Source organism: Watersipora subatra, chromosome 2 (assembly GCF_963576615.1).
Source record: "Watersipora subatra chromosome 2, tzWatSuba1.1, whole genome shotgun sequence".
NCBI classification, from domain to species: Eukaryota; Metazoa; Bryozoa; class Gymnolaemata; order Cheilostomatida; family Watersiporidae; genus Watersipora; species Watersipora subatra.
Genome location: NC_088709.1, coordinates 19,595,412 through 19,614,761, shown reverse-complemented (window position 1 = coordinate 19,614,761; position 19,350 = coordinate 19,595,412). Strand labels below are relative to the sequence as shown.

The 19,350-nt window shown below is 36.8% G+C and overlaps 1 protein-coding gene across 1 annotated transcript in view; it reads right to left on the bottom strand.

Annotated features, from left to right (window-relative positions):
* Positions 1 to 19,350, bottom strand: part of LOC137386899 (protein winged eye-like) — a 50,314-nt gene that overhangs the window by 6,002 nt on the left and 24,962 nt on the right. The window contains exons 7-12 of the mRNA XM_068073103.1: positions 14,272 to 14,430; positions 7,549 to 7,754; positions 4,342 to 4,431; positions 2,359 to 3,153; positions 439 to 568; positions 199 to 339 (exon numbers count right to left, since the gene is read on the bottom strand). Coding sequence (XP_067929204.1) covers positions 199 to 339; positions 439 to 568; positions 2,359 to 3,153; positions 4,342 to 4,431; positions 7,549 to 7,754; positions 14,272 to 14,430 — 1,521 coding nt within the window. The remainder of the gene's footprint in view (positions 1 to 198; positions 340 to 438; positions 569 to 2,358; positions 3,154 to 4,341; positions 4,432 to 7,548; positions 7,755 to 14,271; positions 14,431 to 19,350) is intronic.

The window sequence follows — 19,350 nt, the reverse complement described above, 5'->3', positions numbered from 1 at the left end:
AATATTGAAACAGGCATCCAAATGGCAATCCATCAGCTTGTATGGCAAAACAATAGCAGTATAGTAGCTATACATCTATTGCTGACTTCGCAGCACACTTTTGATTTGCGGTTAAAAGGAAACCTACAGAGCTAAAAATGAAAACTTGTAAACAAAAAAGGAAAGATGATAACAGTAACAGTTATAACAGTAACGCACCAGCTGCGGAGATTGATTGTAGAAGCAGCGGAAAGGCTCCTGACGAATCAGCCTTCAAATAGCTTTCATGGGACTGTATTTGTTTGCTCACTTGTTTCAGCCGTAACTTGAGTTTTGATTCAAGCTGCTTCAAATCATCATCTGCAAGTATCGACACCGGTTAAATAAGCAGCCATACCATGAATGAACAATCATGTGACTAAAATGGAAGTAGACTATGAAACCTTCATAGTAACTCACCTTCACAGATATCGTAGACCTGATGGTTGTGTTTTACAATAATAGGATCAAATGCATTCTCTGACCAAATGTATTCCTTGTTCTGCACGTCTACAGGTATAGGGAGCGTGAGAGGTGCCGACGTTGGTGTCTAGAGAACAATTATACACATAGTGAATAGGAGAACGTAAGAAAACTACCATTCATTGTGGCACGGATAGAAAATCAAAAGATCATAGCTTGTCGCTGAATACGAGTATCTAGCAATTGATGTCCTCAACTTTTAACTAGTTATTATGGCTACTAGTGAGAGATTGTCAGGTGAAATCACTATATCTATAATTATTTCCCAGCGCAGCGAGGTGACCGAGTGGTGTAGTGGTAGCATGCTTGCCTTTGAATCTGAAGCCACAGGTTTGACTCCCATGCAAGGTGATCCTTTTCATAATGCTGTTAGCGTGGCGACGGACAGATACTGCTCTTATTATAGTAAAGATTAGATGATCAATGTTGGGTCACAGAACAGCACAAACTATACACAAGATTTTAAAACTGCTATTAAAAGGTACTACATAATGCAAATGAGTTTAGGGTTGTTATTTACGCAGAAAATAGACATATTGGAAAGTATGAACAGAGGTAGCCACCGTTTCTGTGACGAAGATGATGCTGATTTGGAGTTGTGCACATGTTAGGTTAATGTTCGATAAGTGTTTCAATGAACATTTGCTTGTTGCAGATTAAAGCAGACACTTTGTTAAAGACAATAAGGATTTCTACACCAGAGGTCTTTGCGGTGCATTCGGACTTGTACAAATCAAAATAAGAACGACTCAAGTGTGGAAAATGGTCAAAATGGAATAACTTGCGCGGCATTTTTTGCGCATCGTTCGCAAGTGCTGTTTCCATCTTTTGCAAACATGAATAATTTGATAAAAATATGCGATTAATAAAACTCCCTTGACTTGCCGTTTTTTGCCGTTCTTATCTGGTGGATGGTGCAAACTTAAGCCCTTTATTGAACTACTAGCTGTGCCTACCGCCATTGACGGGTATTAAAAATCAGCTTATAACCATTGAGAGGTAATGAGAGTTGCCTGCCACTTGTTATTAGCCTGGCACAATGCCAACGGATAATTTGAGTAAGCTTAACAATATGAGCAATCGCTTACTATGACGTTATGCCATCACTTTGCACTGTGACGGATAGCGGTAGCGTATTTGCTTCCATATAGCGACATATATTGCCTACTGATTCGGCATCGGACTAACGAAACGGAGGGTCCGAGATCAAATCTTCTGCGATACAGATGTTTTATTCCAACATTTTAATAGCTATAGCTGGAACTACACCCATACATACACACCAACTGTGAGAAATATATAGATAGTAGATAGATGAAGTGAAATAAGTGTGCCATGGAAATATAGTGCAAAGCAGTGCGGGGAGTCAGCACTAATTAACCAACATATTTTCAATAAGCCTATGGCAGAACAAAAACAAAGTTTACAATATGCCACGCACCTGATCATAATGCAATCCAATATGTGTCATTGTGAACTAATATCAGAAAAAAAACCGCAAGTTATAAATTGCTAAGCAGTATTTTGCGCCAGAGGAACAAACTCTCAGTAAATGACAGCGTCTCATAGAGAACAAAACATGAATCATTTTGTCGATGTAATATTACTAGGAGCACAATGCTTTGCATACATTTCTTTTTAAGCATGAACATTTAGAGCCTGGCGGTCATAGTTTATAACAGGAATTATATAAAATCCTTATATAAAAAATCCCAAGGTAGTGTATAAACTAAACTATAATGAATGCAGCAGATTTGAATAAGTTTGTAGACTTTTATAAAAACATTTGATTGACTCGTATACCTACACCCATTTCCTAGATTTCCCCGAAAGAAATGCTATGCATGTATATATTACCGTTTCAATGCTGGAAGAGCTTTCTGTCGATCTTCTCTTCTGTCTACGTCCCTTCAACTGCTTTGATTTGCCTGTAGAGCCGACAGCGACCTTGACCTCCTCTAATGGCTCGACAGCACTCAGGGATCGAATCGGTGTAGTCACTCCTCGTCTCCCCTTGGACTTCTTTGACGCAGTCTCTTCTTGGTTTGTCTGAGACTTTGCAAAATCTGTACCGGGATGACTGGCATCGCCAACACTAGTCAAACGTGATGTTGTCAATGACCAAGTATTAGAAATGTCAGAAGAGTCTTTGGAACGAGTTCGTTTTGCTTTTGGATTGACTTGCGCGAGAGAACGCTTGAGTGTGGCTAGAGGACCTGTGAAAGTTGGGCTCGGAGGATCTTCCTTGATAGGCTTAGAATTTGTCTCTGGTTTGAACTTAGCTGGCGCTATCAACGGCTTGGGGTTTGCCGGAAGAGTTTCCAAAGAAGATATGGCTGCGTCAGCAGCTGATGGAGACACGGCAGCACTCCGGCGCTGCTTCAGTCGCGACCCCTTCTCTGTTGACTCAAAAGAATGAGACCCAAAAGTACTTTTCGAGGGTGACACTTTGCTTGATGCTTTAGTAATGTTGGTTCGCTTAGCTTTTGGTTGTTTCTCCTTCTTTTCTTTTTTGGCGGGTACGGGCTTAGCATCTCCACTTTCAGGTGAGTTCATGCATTGAGTATTTGATATTATAGCAGAATTTTGGCAAGGTTTTGTCTCTGTTCCCTCAGCTGTCTTCTCTGTCGACTCTGAAGACATGGACTTTGCCTACAAACATGGAATTGGAAAAAACCTAGCCGAATGTTGAAACAGCCCTACCAACTGTTGAAACAGCCCTACCAAATGTTGAAACAGCCCTACCAAATGTTGAAACAGCCCTACCAAATGTTGAAACAGCCTACCAAATGTTGAAACAGCCTACCAAATGTTGAAACAGCCCTACCAAACGTTGAAACAGTCCTAACCAAACATTGAAACAGCCCTACCAAACATTGAAACAGTCCTACCAACTGTTGAAACAGCTCTACCAAATGTTGAAACAGCCTACCAAATGTTGAAACAGCCTACCAAATGTTGAAACAGCCCTACCAAACGTTGAAACAGTCATAACCAAATGTTGAAACAGCCCTACCAAATGTTGAAACAGTCCTAACCAAACGTTGAAACAGTCCTAACCAAACATTGAAACAGTCCTACCAAATGTTGAAACAGCCTTACCAAAGCTGTACAATGATACAAAAATATGGCAGCAGTGTAAGAAGGTAGTTTTTGATATCGTACATATCCCTATGCAGTAAAACCACACTGTTATCTTCTTGATGTTAAAATGTGGAATTAGCGGAGTTATCGATTCTTCGACACAATTATTGTAGAGATATTGACTCTTAGTTGACTTGATGCTTAAAAATATTCGACTGGTAATGAAACATATGGCTACCTACTTTCCTAGAGTTTCTCCACGAAAAATCCATGGTTGTACATTATAAAGTTAGGGTTGATTATTTTGCAAAATTTTACAAACTAAAAATATAGTCGTATGTGAATAATAAATATCCTTCCCGAGACACGGCTCAACAGATTTGACTAACTTGGCTTCCATCAAAATATGCTTTTAGACTCTCATACATAGGAGGAATGTTTGTGGATTGCTAGTGATTGCGCCATACCTGTTATATTTGTTTAGACAAAGTTTGGTAACAAGTTTTGAATTTGGAGTTGTCACCTCTGAAACACGGAGTAAGGAAAAGAATTGCGGATGAGGTGACTATATCTTATTTGCCATTTAACAGCCTTCGTGAAACATTCTTATATGTGTTCTAAGATTATTAAAGCTCCTACTAAGCCTTTATCTCCAATTCATGCAAAACTTCCCAATTCAACTTTTAATAACAAATTGAATGGTGGCGCATGGCGTAGGTTAAGTGCTAAAGGCCTCATAAGACCTGTCAAACTCACCTCACTCATTGATGGTGACGGTTGTCGACTCGAGCTACCTCTTCTTTGATTGATCTCGTTCAACTTCTCTCGAGCCTTGTCCAGAGGTGACTATAAGTAGAGAACACCTGCATCGTAGATAGTAATACGAGAAATACATTCTAAAGACAAACTTGGACAAAGTTTTAGCAAATTTTATCAGAAAGTATCAGCATTTTTCTATCACTTGCGATAGTTTTTGATGTTTGAGGTAATCGGACTGCCCAGGGCTGATACACCCCCCCCCTTAAAAGACCCATCAGGTTCGGCCCAAAATCACGTTTTAGGTGAGTTTTCAGACCATGGGGCACTATCAGTGAATTTGCTACTTTAGGGGGTTTCCACAGCCAAGCCAGTAAAAGTGCCCATGCTCATAAAGGTTTTATTCAGCCAAAGTAATACCAAGAAATTGCACCGAAATTCCAGTCTTCATTTTAATGCAGATTGCATTAAAATCTGCATGCTTGCTGACGGGAAAGGAAAGGAGACAGTCGACACTGCATCATCTTAGCAACCCTTTAGCAATATACTCAGAACGAATGATATGATATTTCTTTCAATGATATTCATTATGTTTTCCTTTGTAAATGAAAATGATGATCTGATGGTTGATGTCCGGAATCAGTTTTATTAACCCTTTTGCAGGCATAGCGACAACTTGTCATTTTGCGATACTGACACTAGTGGGTGGCGCGACTATTATGTCGCCGCATGAATGGTTTTTATAAATTGATTTATGGTTAGTTAATTGCCTTTTTTTGTTTAATTTTTTTACGAATACTAATATACAATATATTGGTCTCTGTTAGCAACAAAAAATAAGCCATTTGCAAAAGAAAAAACGATCGTTTTTGCAATATTAAACAAATGAAAAATCTGAAATAAAAACGTATTTAAATAAAGTTGGGAATTTTGTTTGTAGGTTTTTTCTGCTTTATAAATGCATGAATCATATTGGATGTTTAGCAGGGCGTGGAACCTGGGCGCCCTCTAGGGAACTCCCTGGGTTTATGGGGTGTATTTCAAATTGACCAACCAGGTGATTGGGGGTACAATATCCAAATTCAAATTGACCAACCAGGTGATTGGGGGTACAATATCCAAATCTGGGCCTATTCAGGTGGGTGTTTCTTTCAGAGTATCAGCCCTGGGTCCGACTGCCAGAATGTTTCAAAGGGAAAATCGGCAAAACTTGATTACGGTTAAACCGCTCGGATTCAAACGAAAGTGCGATTACGACATCCATAGTTACACTTGGGCAAAAGGACCAACAGACTATAGATGTGTAACGCTGCCACTTGAATACAATAGCCGATATCAATAACGAGAGAGACAGACAGCCTCGCAGTTAGTGACATCATTTCATTTTTCGCGATTACGTTTTGCCTATGTTAGTCTTGAAACATCCTGGCAGTCAGATCACCTCAAACATAAGAAAACAACCGCAAATGATAGAAAAATACCGACACTTTCTAATAAACTCTACTAAAATTTTGTGCCAGTTCGTCTTGAATGCAGTTCGTCTTGAATGCAGTGAGCTTGCATTAGTAGAGAAGTGCCATTAATAGCATCAACAGTGACACAAGGACTACACACGCCATACAATTCAACCAGACGTACAACAGAGAGTAATGCTAGTAGATAAAACCATGAGCAGAGTGAATCCCACGAAACAAACATTTGACAATAAGAGATAATAAGACCACTATCATTTCTGTCAAATGCTCTACCTATGAAAATTGAAGATCGTCGTCTCACCAATGATATACAGCCCCCAAGGATAGCCGATGGCTATCATGTGGGCGGGGCTTAATGATCAAGCTCTGTTAGGATTGTGATAGCCTGGGTTTCGGAGCTATCATTGGTCTCAGCGATACCAACAACTTTTATGTCCGTTTGGTGGCATTAATCAAACAAGAATCGTGTAGTTAATACTTATGAGCCTATTTCAGGCAGGAGAGATACTAGATCTGGAATGCACGGGTGCTACAAAGACATATTGGAGTGAGGAGATTTCCAAGAGCTTTTATGGATTACGAGTGGTGAATTTAATGGGCAACTGATTATAGCATTAAATCAGTGAAAGTAAATCATAGGTGATGAGATGGCGAAGAGGCGTTTATGAAGAGATGATTATATATAGCGGAAAGACGAGTCACTGTACAATGTACAATAGAATGAACAAGCTGGTGCGAAGAAAAAACGGTGCTGCTGCCGTATTACATACCATTAATACTACAGCTGGTGGTACCACAGCATTGATATTTTCACCTGGCTGGAATCAAGAAAGCATGTTTCCCATTCTTAATGTTAACATATTTACAGTAATATCCAATGAGCAATGTTAACATATATACAGTAATATCCAATGAGCAATGTTAACATATATGCAGTAATATCCCATGAGCAATGTTAACATATATACAGTAATATCCAATGAGCAATATTAACATATATGCAGTAATACCCAATGAGTAATGTTAACAAGCAGAGTTGTGTCATCTCTAATAACTGATGAAAACAGGACTTGTTCATCGTAACAGTGTACGTAATAGTAATTACACATAACAGTGTAATAGTAAGTACACATAACAGTGTAATAGTAAGTACATACAACAGTGCAATAGTAATTACACATAACATTGTAATAGTAAGTACACATAACAGTATAATAGTAATTACACATAACAGTGTAATAGTAAGTACACGTAACAGTGTAATAGTAAGTACACATAACAGTGTAATAGTAAGTACATACAACAGTGTAATAGTAATTACACATAACAGTATAATAGTAAGTATACATAACAGTATAATAGTAAGTACATACAACAGTGTAATAGTAAGTACGCATAACAGTGTAATAATAAGTACACATAATATTATATTAGTAAGTGCAATCCGTAGATTTTACTGAATCATAAATACACTAATATATTTAGATAGAGAGAACTTTGGGAAAAAATGCTAGCTGATGTGAAAAAAACGTGGCATGCGAGATGGGTAATAGCTGAAATTATTATTTGAAAAGTCTAAAGCTGCTACAGCAGCAACCACAAGCCATGAGTCATTTGTCGCCATCATATTGATACTAAAATAGCCTCAGTTTCAAAAAAATGCTTTCAAATAAGGCACGACTACCAATGGTTTTACAGTCACTCTAACATCGATTAGTTACAAATCTCTAACCTTAGGGCTGTTTGCAGTAGATATGGGTTTGTTGGGAGACGTGCTGGCATGTGCCTTCACTTGTGTCTGCGAAGTTTTGACAGTTAGCTCAGGTATCATAACTTGCTGCGGAGGAACAGGAATGTAGCTCGGCGCCACCCCACCTTGATTTGGGAACATGGGCCTGTGTGCTGGCATCATGTACATAGTGGGCTGTGCGGCTATTGCTATAAATAAAAATATGTACACCGCGATCAACACAAAGTTAAGATTCACAAGCTATTTCGTTGTATAGGAACGAGGTTGCCGGAACTAAAAGTTGGCCAATCAATTTGGAGTTGTACAACCATGCAATGATAATCACCATACTGTTGAAACATGGCAATAGTAAATTTTGAATAATGATTGTAGCTTTCTCAATACCTGCTTATACCTTGAAACCAGTAGAAAGCGATTGAATACCTTTTAAACTGCCAAAAGTGGTCAAGTCTATTGCTAATCATTTTCTGTTTAAGAGAAGATGAAATATTCCAAATTTGCTGTATTTATGCATTTATTAAATACATAAATCTACAATAACAGCTTAACAGACATGATAATCAGCGCTGTTTTCATTTAATTTGAATTAAATTATCAACTATCTAATTAATGAAATATTTGATACCAACTACTATTAACTATTTAATTAATAGTAGTTAATATAGAGGCATACCAACTACCATCATATACTTTGGTAACTTCTTGTCACTTTTGCCTTCAAACTGGTGTATTGTCAGAAAAAAACCTTGCAATTTTTTTTAAAGAATTAAACTATGACTAGGAGCTTGTCCTATATAGAATATTCAAGTTCCTTTTATGTAACCGGGTTACAATTTGTTTTTGTATTGTCCTTTTCTAACCTTGCTATTTAGACTCCATCATAAGTTAGCTGAGACCTTTACTAAAACTTCCTTGTAATATATTCAAGTTTTAACATATTAAACTGTAAAGACTTTATTAAAAGTAAGATTGCAGGAGCCTTGGCGTAACAGCAGTGATCTGACAATATTTCTCACACCTCATACACAATTCTAAACACCCAAAGGTTGTAACCGCCAACATAAATAGATCCATACTATTACCAAAATGAAGCTACATACTTGTGTGAAATTGCCTTTAATTGGTTGTCATAATACATTATATATATATATATAAATATATACCGTAAAACCTCTATTTGAATGCCATGGTGTTTCACTTTTTACCCGTTTCCTTAGAGTGACGCTTTATTAGAGGTAACGTTCAAATAAAGGGTGGCATTGTAATTTTTAAACACGTCGACAGGATGTTGACAAGATAAATTTAACCCTTTCACGAGCGAATCAAACGTCGCCTATATTTTGCACTCTCCTTCAGGTATGTGACATTAACCCTTTTGAAGGCAAGTAATTTGCTAACTTACCTCGAACTTATCGTAGCTTTTTTTATAGATAAATATGCACGAAGAAACTGGTACATGTCTCTGTCAGTTAATATCTATTGCTTACAACTAACCAATGACGATCTTCTAGCCTGCGTTGCAGTTTGTTGGAGCTTTGAAGTTCTTTATTTCATTTTAAATTTGAAGGAATCTTTTCCTTTTATAACTATATTTAACAAGGTTGCGCAAAAGCTCATTGCATTCATCCATATGTTGGTTACAGTTCGCAGCCAAAACTGGCTTCTTATGTGCAATAGAACAGGAGTTACAGGCATCGATCCATTGTAAGCTGAGTTCAGATTACCAGATTATGATATAAATCTGCAAATTTATAGGTTTTATAATAATAATAATCTATCAATGCTGCAAATATATATTCGAGAACAAGTGACACAAACAAGCCATGAGAATAATACATGCAACAAAAATTAACATTTTAAAACAAATATTAACATTTTTAAAACAAAAATATTAGCGTTGTTTGCTTGGCAGGTGCGTTCTGGAAGTTGCCTTCATTTAAAACCATTTCATATTCTTCTGGCTATTCACTACTTTCCAGTGTTTTCTGACCACAAATCCTTTTCTACACGGCTGCGCTAGTCGATGTTAGTCTGCTGTTAGCTGCGCTAGTCGATGTTAGTCTGCTGTTAGCTGAGCTAGTCGATGTTAGTCTGCTGTTAGCTGCGCTAGTCGATGTTAGTCTGCTGTTAGCTGCGCTAGTCGATGTTAGTCTGCTGTTAGCTGAGCTAGTCGATGTTAGTCTGCTGTTAGCTGCGCTAGTCGATGTTAGTCTGCTGTTAGCTGCGCTAGTCGATGTTAGTCTGCTGTTAGCTGCGCTAGTCGATGTTAGTCTGCTGTTAGCTGCGCTAGTCGATGTTAGTCTGCTGTTAGCTGCGCTAGTCGATGTTAGGCTGCTGTTAGCTGCGCTAGTCGATGTTAGTCTGCTGTTAGCTGCGCTAGTCGATGTTAGTCTGCTGTTAGCTGCGCTAGTCGATGTTAGTCTGCTGTTAGCTGCGCTAGTCGATGTTAGTCTGCTGTTAGCTGCGCTAGTCGATGTTAGTCTGCTGTTAGCTGCGCTAGTCGATGTTAGTCTGCTGTTAGCTGCGCTAGTCGATGTTAGTCTGCTGTTAGCTGCGCTAGTCGATGTTAGTCTGCTGTTAGCTGCGCTAGTCGATGTTAGTCTGCTGTTAGCTGAGCTAGTCGATGTTAGTCTGCTGTTAGCTGCGCTAGTCGATGTTAGTCTGCTGTTAGCTGCGCTAGTCGATGTTAGTCTGCTGTTAGCTGCGCTAGTCGATGTTAGTCTGCTGTTAGCTGCGCTAGTCGATGTTAGTCTGCTGTTAGCTGCGCTAGTCGATGTTAGTCTGCTGTTAGCTGCGCTAGTCGATGTTAGTCTGCTGTTAGCTGCGCTAGTCGATGTTAGTCTGCTGTTAGCTGCGCTAGTCGATGTTAGTCTGCTGTTAGCTGCGCTAGTCGATGTTAGTGCCCAAACAGTTTTTTAGCGCAGCAAAACTTTTTACGCAATGCCATTTTGAATAGAAACTTCTAGCGTGAATAAAGCCTTAAAATACATAGTAGCGAAAACATTTACCAGCATACATCGAAATATCAAGACCGTGTTAAAAAAGAACTACTATTAGCCTGATACAGTTACTAATTATTTTTATGGTGTTGCAATCAAAGCTTCTAATGAAAAAAACCTAAAGAATTGAAAAAGGGACTTCGATACGAACAAGAACAACAAACGAATTAATTGTTATTGATGTAATCGAGTCTTATTAGTATGGTTTTGTAAACACTTTTCTATCGATCACTCGTTATTATGGGTTCGTGAAGATTAAGAATGTCAAATAGTATCGATCAAGTATAAGTGGTGTTCAATTAAGACTCTATTTTTCATTTCTTCTCTCATAGTGGCGCTATATAGAGGTGACATTCAAATAAAGGTGGCGTTCAAATACAGGTTTTACAGTATATAAAATCAATGTTAATTATTAGAGCATTTCTGAAAGGATGTTAACCAGAGTTTTCGAAAACAAATTGCTGATTGAGTTTATAGGAAAATCTGTAATTACGACATGTACGACCTATGAGTATCATGATTACGAGTGATACATGATATGTATCAACTCAAATAATCCATATTTGATTCGATACATGAGTTAACTCAAATATGGATTATCAACTTTTGTATGTATTATCAACTAATGTATGGACTATCAACTCCTGCATGGATTATCAACTCATGTATATATTATCAACTCCCTTATGGAGTATCACCTCATGTATGGATTATCAACTCTTGTATGTACTGTCAACTCACATATGGATAATCAATTAATGTATGGATTATAATCTCCTGCATGGATTATCAACTCATGTTTATATTATCAACTCATGTATATATTATCAACTCACATATGGATTATCAACTCACATATGGATTATCAATTCATGTATGGATTATCAAATTGTGTATGGATTATCAACTCATGTATGGATTATCAGCTGGTACATGGGTTATCAGCTAGTACATAGATTATCATCTACTACAGAGATTATTATCCAGCATAAAACTTATCACCATTTGTATATGCAGCTTAGCAACATTTAGCATGCAAATAATGCTTCAGCATGTCAAATTCATTGTAGAAACAAAAGTTCTCTTTTCCAGTTATCTCAGCATTGTTCATATTATATTGTATATATAATATGAACAATATATATAAATATATGTATATATGTTTTCTCTAATTAACTGAATATACTTAGAAACAAACTAATTGAGCCGTTTTCATATTAGCAATGGCCTTAAAACAGGGTTGTTTAATTCAAAAGCAAGCCCCCGCTTTACAAGACAGCATTGTCCTTGACACGAAGCCAGTCAGTCCATGATAATTATGATCAGATTGCAAGAGGTCAGAGGTCTTGTATGCAATCGAAAAAGTATGACATTTTGCAAAAGCTTTTAATAGTATTTCGTGCCAAAGTCTGAATATAGTTAAAACTTTTTCATAGCCCAAAAACCTACCAGTGATTAATGACGTGTTTCAGACACGTTCTAACCTCCCCCTTAGTTGCAAAAGGTACAGATGCTATGCACTGACTTGGCTGCATAATTGTCTGTATTTAAAAGAAGCACTACCCAGAGCTAGCTCGTCCACACCATGTTTCTAAGGTGGGGATGATGAAGACTTGGAATTGTGTGCACATGTTGAGTTACCATACAATATGTGTTTCAATGGACATTCAAATATTGCTCACTAACACGGGCGCTTTGGTAAAAAAGATCAGAAATTCCATGCCAGAGGCCATAGCGGCGTACTCTTGCACTGTAAAAGCAAAATAAAAGCCAATGAAATGTTAAAAATGAACTAGCTTGTGAGACACTTTTTGCGCATCAAGTGCCGTTACGATCTTTCGTACGTGTGAAACACTCGATAAAAATTGGCAAGTAACCAAACTCTCTTGACTTGCAGATTTTTGCTTTTTGCATCTTGTGGATGAAGCAAACTTGCATAAGTTTGTGTCATAGAAACATAATAATAGACATAGAAACATAATGATTATAAACTTTGTAGGAAGTCACCTATTGTGGGCAGAGACAAGCTGTGTGAATTGGCTGTTTATATCACATATCATGCTTTATAAAATGATTACGCAAGCATTGCTGTTAAATCAATAGGGTGACGTTCAGCATTATGCATGGACCAAGAAATCCTGACGTTGAAAGCATAATTACATCCTATTCATCCTCCTCAAGCATTCTGTTTACATGAAGATGAACTTGGACAAACCTTTTGTAGAATGTATCGGAAAGTGTCCGTATTTTTCTACCATTTGCAATTGTTTTTTATGTTTGAAGTGATCTGATTGCCAGGATGTTTCAAGATTAAAATTGATAACTTAATCACGATTACAATGCTCAACAGAAAAATATGTACAAAATGGCATCACTAGTGGTTATCAACGCGATAGCTGATATCGGCTATTGCATTCAAGTTGAAGTATTACGAGTCTCTCTTCCGTTGGTCTCTTTGCAATTATAGTTGTCATAATCGCACTTTCGATTAATCTGAGCATTTTAATCACGATCAAGTTTTTTTAATTTTAATCTTGACACATCCTGTTAGTCAGATCACTTCAAACATTAAAAAATTGTAAATAATAGAGGAACACTGATACTTTCTGGTAAAATCTACTAAAATGTTGTAAGTTTATCTTTAAACTATCAGAGGCAGCTGAAATACTTTTAGTTCAAGACACGCTTCAATCAGAAATTTTCAAAGTTAATGTTTATGATTTGAAATGGAGTTGCTTAAACTAATAGACACACTTTACGTATGAATAACTTTTTTAGCCTAAGGCCCTGCTCTCGACTTGAATGCTTGTTAAGTGGCAGCAGATGTATCTGACAGCCACTGATGCTATTAGTCTTACGCAATAACAACATCACGGCGCAGTTTAAATACTCGCATTACGTCATTCGACAATGAATCTTTCTTATTGGTGGGGTTTCATTTTCAAAATCCCACATTCTCAATAAAATGTACAGTTCCCGATATTTAAATGAACTTTAATATCAGGCAATATTACTTTAGAAAGCTAATGAAGTTCTCAAAGTTTACCACCATGCATGTAATTCTAAATATTACCAAGCCAAGTTACAAGTGATAGATGCAAACAGCCTCTTGGTCTCAAGCTCAAAGTGTTGTTTATACATAGTGAGCTCTTGCTGGCTTAGTAAGCCCTGAGTCTTAGTAACTACCTAGTGAGCTCAACTACTAAGCCAATGAATCTAGCATCACTTAATAAGCATTAGTAACAACGGATTGCAAATTGACGCAAACAGAAAAATCAATACAGCCAACAAAAATTCAAACAGCCTTATAGTAACCACGTTAGGAGAAACATAAAGCAGTTGAGTGGGCGTGAGGAACCTGACACGAATTGGATTCACTCAAATACGCAAAAGTGAAATAAAGTTGGCTTCATATCAACAAGAATATCAACAGCGTGTTGTGCTTTTTGGCACACGAGATCAATCGGCTGTGGTTTTCTGTTTTGGTAAATAACAGATGATAATTTTTATCTGAAAATAAAACCTGAACATCCCTGATAAACAAACGCTGATAAACAAACGACTTCATGGGCCGTAATAGATCTTCCTAACTACTACTAGAATGCTACTATACAAAATTTTACACCACAGCTTGATAACTAAAGCTCTTTGTTGCGTATTAGAAGTAAACATCACTCCGTGTAACATCAGCTAAAAAGCCACCTACCGTAATGTTGATATGGATTAGCCATGTAGGGCATGGTAGGAAAGGAGGGCCACTGGCTATTTACAGGGGCTGTGACAGCTTGTGAAGTACTAGTACTGGTTGTTACTGCAGTGCTGGCTGCTGTAGATGTGCTTGATGATACAACCACAGTCTCAGCATCTACAACACAACACAGTAGAACGTGAAAAGAGCATGTCAAGCCACAGAATATGGTTGTCCTTTATTCAGAGCCTGCATTGCGGAAGCAACGCCTACTAGCCATTGAAAATGGCAAAATCACATAGAGCATAGTTTTTAGAGTACACTTTGTTATAATTATGGGTCATTGTGACTGCCGCATAACGGTCTTAAAAAGAAGACAACATAATAATGTGTTTTCAAAAAATACAACAAAAGCACCTGGCTATAGCTAAAACAGGTGACAGCATGACTCATACACTTAATAATAGTATCAGCAAATCATGAGAAATGTAACTATACTCAATATGACTACAAACTCAGCTCCCCACCACATGAAATTGATGGCGACCGCATGTTGAAAAATCCCATGAAATACATTCTGCTAAATAGAACAACTCGATGCTTTCAGACTGCAGTGTAGCAGCTATTGACTTACCTAATACATTTAATATAATACACTTAATATTTTGTAATATTAAACCGGAGATAAAATGAATGCGCAAAATTTATCTGCAAGTCTATAATCTTCATTGTAACAGGAGTTGTGTCCTTCCATCTGTCCAGACCCAGGTTAAGAGCCTGAAGAAAAAAGATTGCATCACACGAGAATTTAACTGTAAAACTGAATTGAATTCAGCTTCCCAGCAAAGCGCATCTGAAGCACCCAATCACCTTGCCACATTACGGAATAGTTGTGCGGATACTTATTACACATGATGATCACTCACGACGCAAGGGACTGCCGGTGCACCATTAATAGTATTATATGTATTCTAAGGGGTTAACAGAGAAAGGCATTTTAAATCTGTATGTTAAACCATTTATTTGATTGACTAACTAGTCTTTTTGTTGTTTCCTGGTTCTTGTATGGCATATCTGAAAAAGTATTTTTTCTTTAAAATACTATTAGTGACAAATATATATATAATATATATATCTAAAGAGTTAGTACTAAGAGCTGTACTTGCACCCAACGTTGCTACAACGACACGTTATGTGCTTATGGGAACATTTATAAACATTCAGAAAAACTCAAATTAATATGATCTGATTAAACTGATCATATTTAATGGAGGTTTTATTAAATATTATTATTCTATATTATATTATTAGTCTATTGAAAGGTTTTGGAACAAATTTCCTTTCCTAACCAGGTTCATGAGGTCTCATTACGTTTGTCGAAGAAGGCCAAAGTAATAACTATTGGGAGTCGACCTAGAGCGTGCCCCATGGTCAGTCCTATGGATGGGGAAGTTTAATATTGCGCTTTTAGTTTGCTTTTTCATTGTATATCTTAATTACTTTTATACACTTTGTCACTTAAAATTTCAAATGGTCATATTTATTACCATACGATGCTATTAACACTTTTTAACAATAACCGTACCGATATCTCAAGATCGAATTTGTTTTCTGGAATAATACTTCCTTGACAAAACCGACCTTTAAAATTGTTCGTCACCAATTGTATCAACCTAATGCTTATCTACTTTTGCTGCCTTGGTGTTAGTCAATGCCTACATTGATTTTTTAGTGTATTAATTTTCTATAAATCAATTTTTTGTAAACCACCCAACAGATAAAAAAGTTTTTTCAAATTTTACAAGTAAATTGCTGAGACGAGAATAAATACTTGTTAGCTGAACTTTCAAGAAAATCAGACTCCAAAAAAAAAGCTCCAAAGATTAACGGGTTTTCATACATGTTTTGTAGATGAGTTTGTGGTAAGCAATCGCTGCAACACTGTTTAACTCTTTCACTACCGTAATTCGCTTGTAATGTATCAATAGGGTTTCACTTTTCTTTTTATTACAAGGTCCACACATTTGCTAGACCAATCAAATTTTGTATCCAACGAAACAACTTTGTTGCCAGGGTTGGAAAAAACCACGGTTTTTTATGAAAAAACCACGGTTTTTTATGAAAAAACCAGATTTTTTTGGTTTAAACTGGTTTTTATGGTTTAAACTGGTTTTTATGATTTTACCAAGGTTTTTGCAATTTTAAGTCTAATTAACATCGCTTACTATAGCTGCATGATTGAGTATTGAACATACATATGTGAAATCATCTGTTTAAGATGGTACTGTGGGAGTTGCTATAGGAAAAAAGAGAGAAAACATATAGAAATTTCAGAATGAGTCTTAAATCAAACATGATCGATGAAATACAGAGCAGAAACCTTATCACATAAAGCGAATATTTTACATACAGCTCTATGTATAAGTAGGAATTTTAATCCAAGTGATTTGTCATGTGGTAGTGTAGAGCAGAGCATAATGCAGATGCATTGCTAGTGTTTGGAGAAGTGGCAGATGACTCAACTTCTATCACCTGAATATTAGCATCACTGTCTAAATTGGTGTTTTCAGCTTGACATTTTGCTACGTGAGCTTTAAGTCTATCTGCGTGACCTCGCGTTACGACAGCGCACCTGTTCCATTTTGCATTAAAACCTTTGCCTTTTGCAGTTCGAGTGAAAAACTGCCAAACGGGATCTTGTTTGTGAAGCATGTTGGAAATTTGAGGCCCAACTTTTAACTTTTCAAAACACAAAAAACTTGATAAACTGAATTCTAACGATCCAACTACTTTGGCTTGTGCTCAATAAATGAAATATTAGTTTGCAAACTTGAAGCTTTTGCCTAAAAGGATTTTATTGTCTTAATTTCTAATTATAAGTAATCCTTTCTCACTTGCCAGACTTGAGAAAGTATTCATTCATTATTAGAGACGGTGATTGGATTAGTATATTCCACATGGTTTTTATATTTCATCAGTAAAGAGATCATCATATCACTTGATAAAACCAATTGAAAATGAAACTCACTAATTCATTGTTGTGCTAGGATTTCATGTAGTTTCAACTTGAGCTCTGCCATCAATTTACTACTGTGTCCTAAATAAACTTCCACAGCTGATAATTACATATAATTGCATTTCTACCGCACATGAACCACTAGTAGCTTAAAATATTATGTTTTTCACAAAAAATAATGAAAAAAAACCGAAGAAACTGTTTTTTTCGGTTTAAACCGAGCCAACCCTGTTTGTTGCCAATCACAATTTGTTGAAAATCTTTTGGCTCAGCAATGCCATGTCTAAATATCTTTAAAAAAGGAAAAGGCAGATCGGTATCGTCATGGCAATAAAAAATACATCAAGGAAAGCGTCAGAAGTTTTGCGACAATGGGATTCACTAAACAACTTAATACCTATCTTGTAAAGAGTTTTGCTTTGAATATGATGCATTTTACAGTGAAACAATATCTGCATGGGTTCTCAATATATTGCTCAAATAGTAGCGGTAAATCGATTTTTCGAAAATCCGTTTGAATTAATTTGGTCAGAATAACGAATTTAACGCGGCTGTGAAAAAGTTAAGCTAGTTGGCTAGTTTTAAAATGAACTATTTGAAAATTTTGTAACACATGAACTGTGAGTTGAATAAGGTGAGTTGAATAAGGTGAGTTGAATAAGGTGAGTTGAATAAGGTGAGTTGAACAAGGTGAGTTGAATAAAGTGAGTTGAATAAGGTGAGTTGAATAAGGTGAGTTGAATGAGGTGAGTTGAATGAGGTGAGTTGAATGAGGTGAGTTGAATAAGGTGAGTTGAATAAGGTGAGTTGAATAAGGTGAGTTGAATAAGGTGAGTTGAATAAGGTGAGTTGAATATGTGTTGTTTTGAATCCTCCTCGCGTACTTCTCCCAATTTTATGAGAACTAATACTCATAGCGCTAGTAGAGGGTATTGTAGTAAAGAAGATTACGGTACGCGACAACCGAGTCGATTAGGGCCTGTTGATAGTGAATACGCATACTTATGATATATATAGTACTTTATTAGCAATAATTTCATTTCACAAATAAAAATGTTTTTCAAATTAGGCCATACAACAATAGGAAAACAAAACGATAATGCACCATTAAAAACTGTAGCTCGAAATCTTTATAAATATTTTAATGTTACTAAGCTACCTTTACTAAACACTTGCCTGGTGATAAAGATAATATCATGAGGTCACATATCGCTAAAAGAGGTGTGTCAAAGATAACTTATATTTTAGAGATATGTGTATGGCTGAACAAAGTTCTTAACACTTACTCCATTCTACGATAGAGGCTTTTTGTTTGCATTTCGTCAGGCTTACCTCTTAGGGTACTCACCGGGAATCAGAGAATACCCCTAACAGATTATTTTGCAAATTCATGATCTATCACTTTAGCGTTTGCTAACAACGCAAGAAAAATTAAAATGTCATTATCACTTTCTAGACTTGTATGAACAGTTGCATAGATTGATGTATAAATATGTAGACAGGCTAAGGATGGCAAATCTAATTGTCCTCTTAATGTAAATCAAATGAAGTACTTGCTTTTTAAAAACTGAAAATTCTCCTGTCACGGAGAATAAGTTTAGTCAATTATATGCATTGTTATAAATCAGTCCTGCGACAGGAATATTAAAGTGTATATAATTAAATACATGGTTAGTTTCTCTGTGTGACTCTTTGAGCCATTTTTAACAACACATTTAAGACTTTCCGGCATGAAAATGAAATGGAGAACCTCGGCCAATTAAAAGTGATGGTCTATGAGTGGACGCCACGCTGAACAATCAATACATTCATAACAAACAATGCCCTACAATTAAGTCAGATGAATTGACTAACACCGGCAGCAAACAGACTGAAACAGACACTGCTGACTCATGCTTATGACATTTGGAAGCTATTAATTGCTAGCCCTGAGAGCCCTCGCCTACCAACGCTACACTCGCCTACCTGCGCTACACTCGCCTACCTGCGCTACACACAACAAGCATCTGATGAGCTAGGGGTGAGATTACTTGCAACGCTATGAAGTTGCCAGACTACGAGGCTGCATGTTTTCACCAATT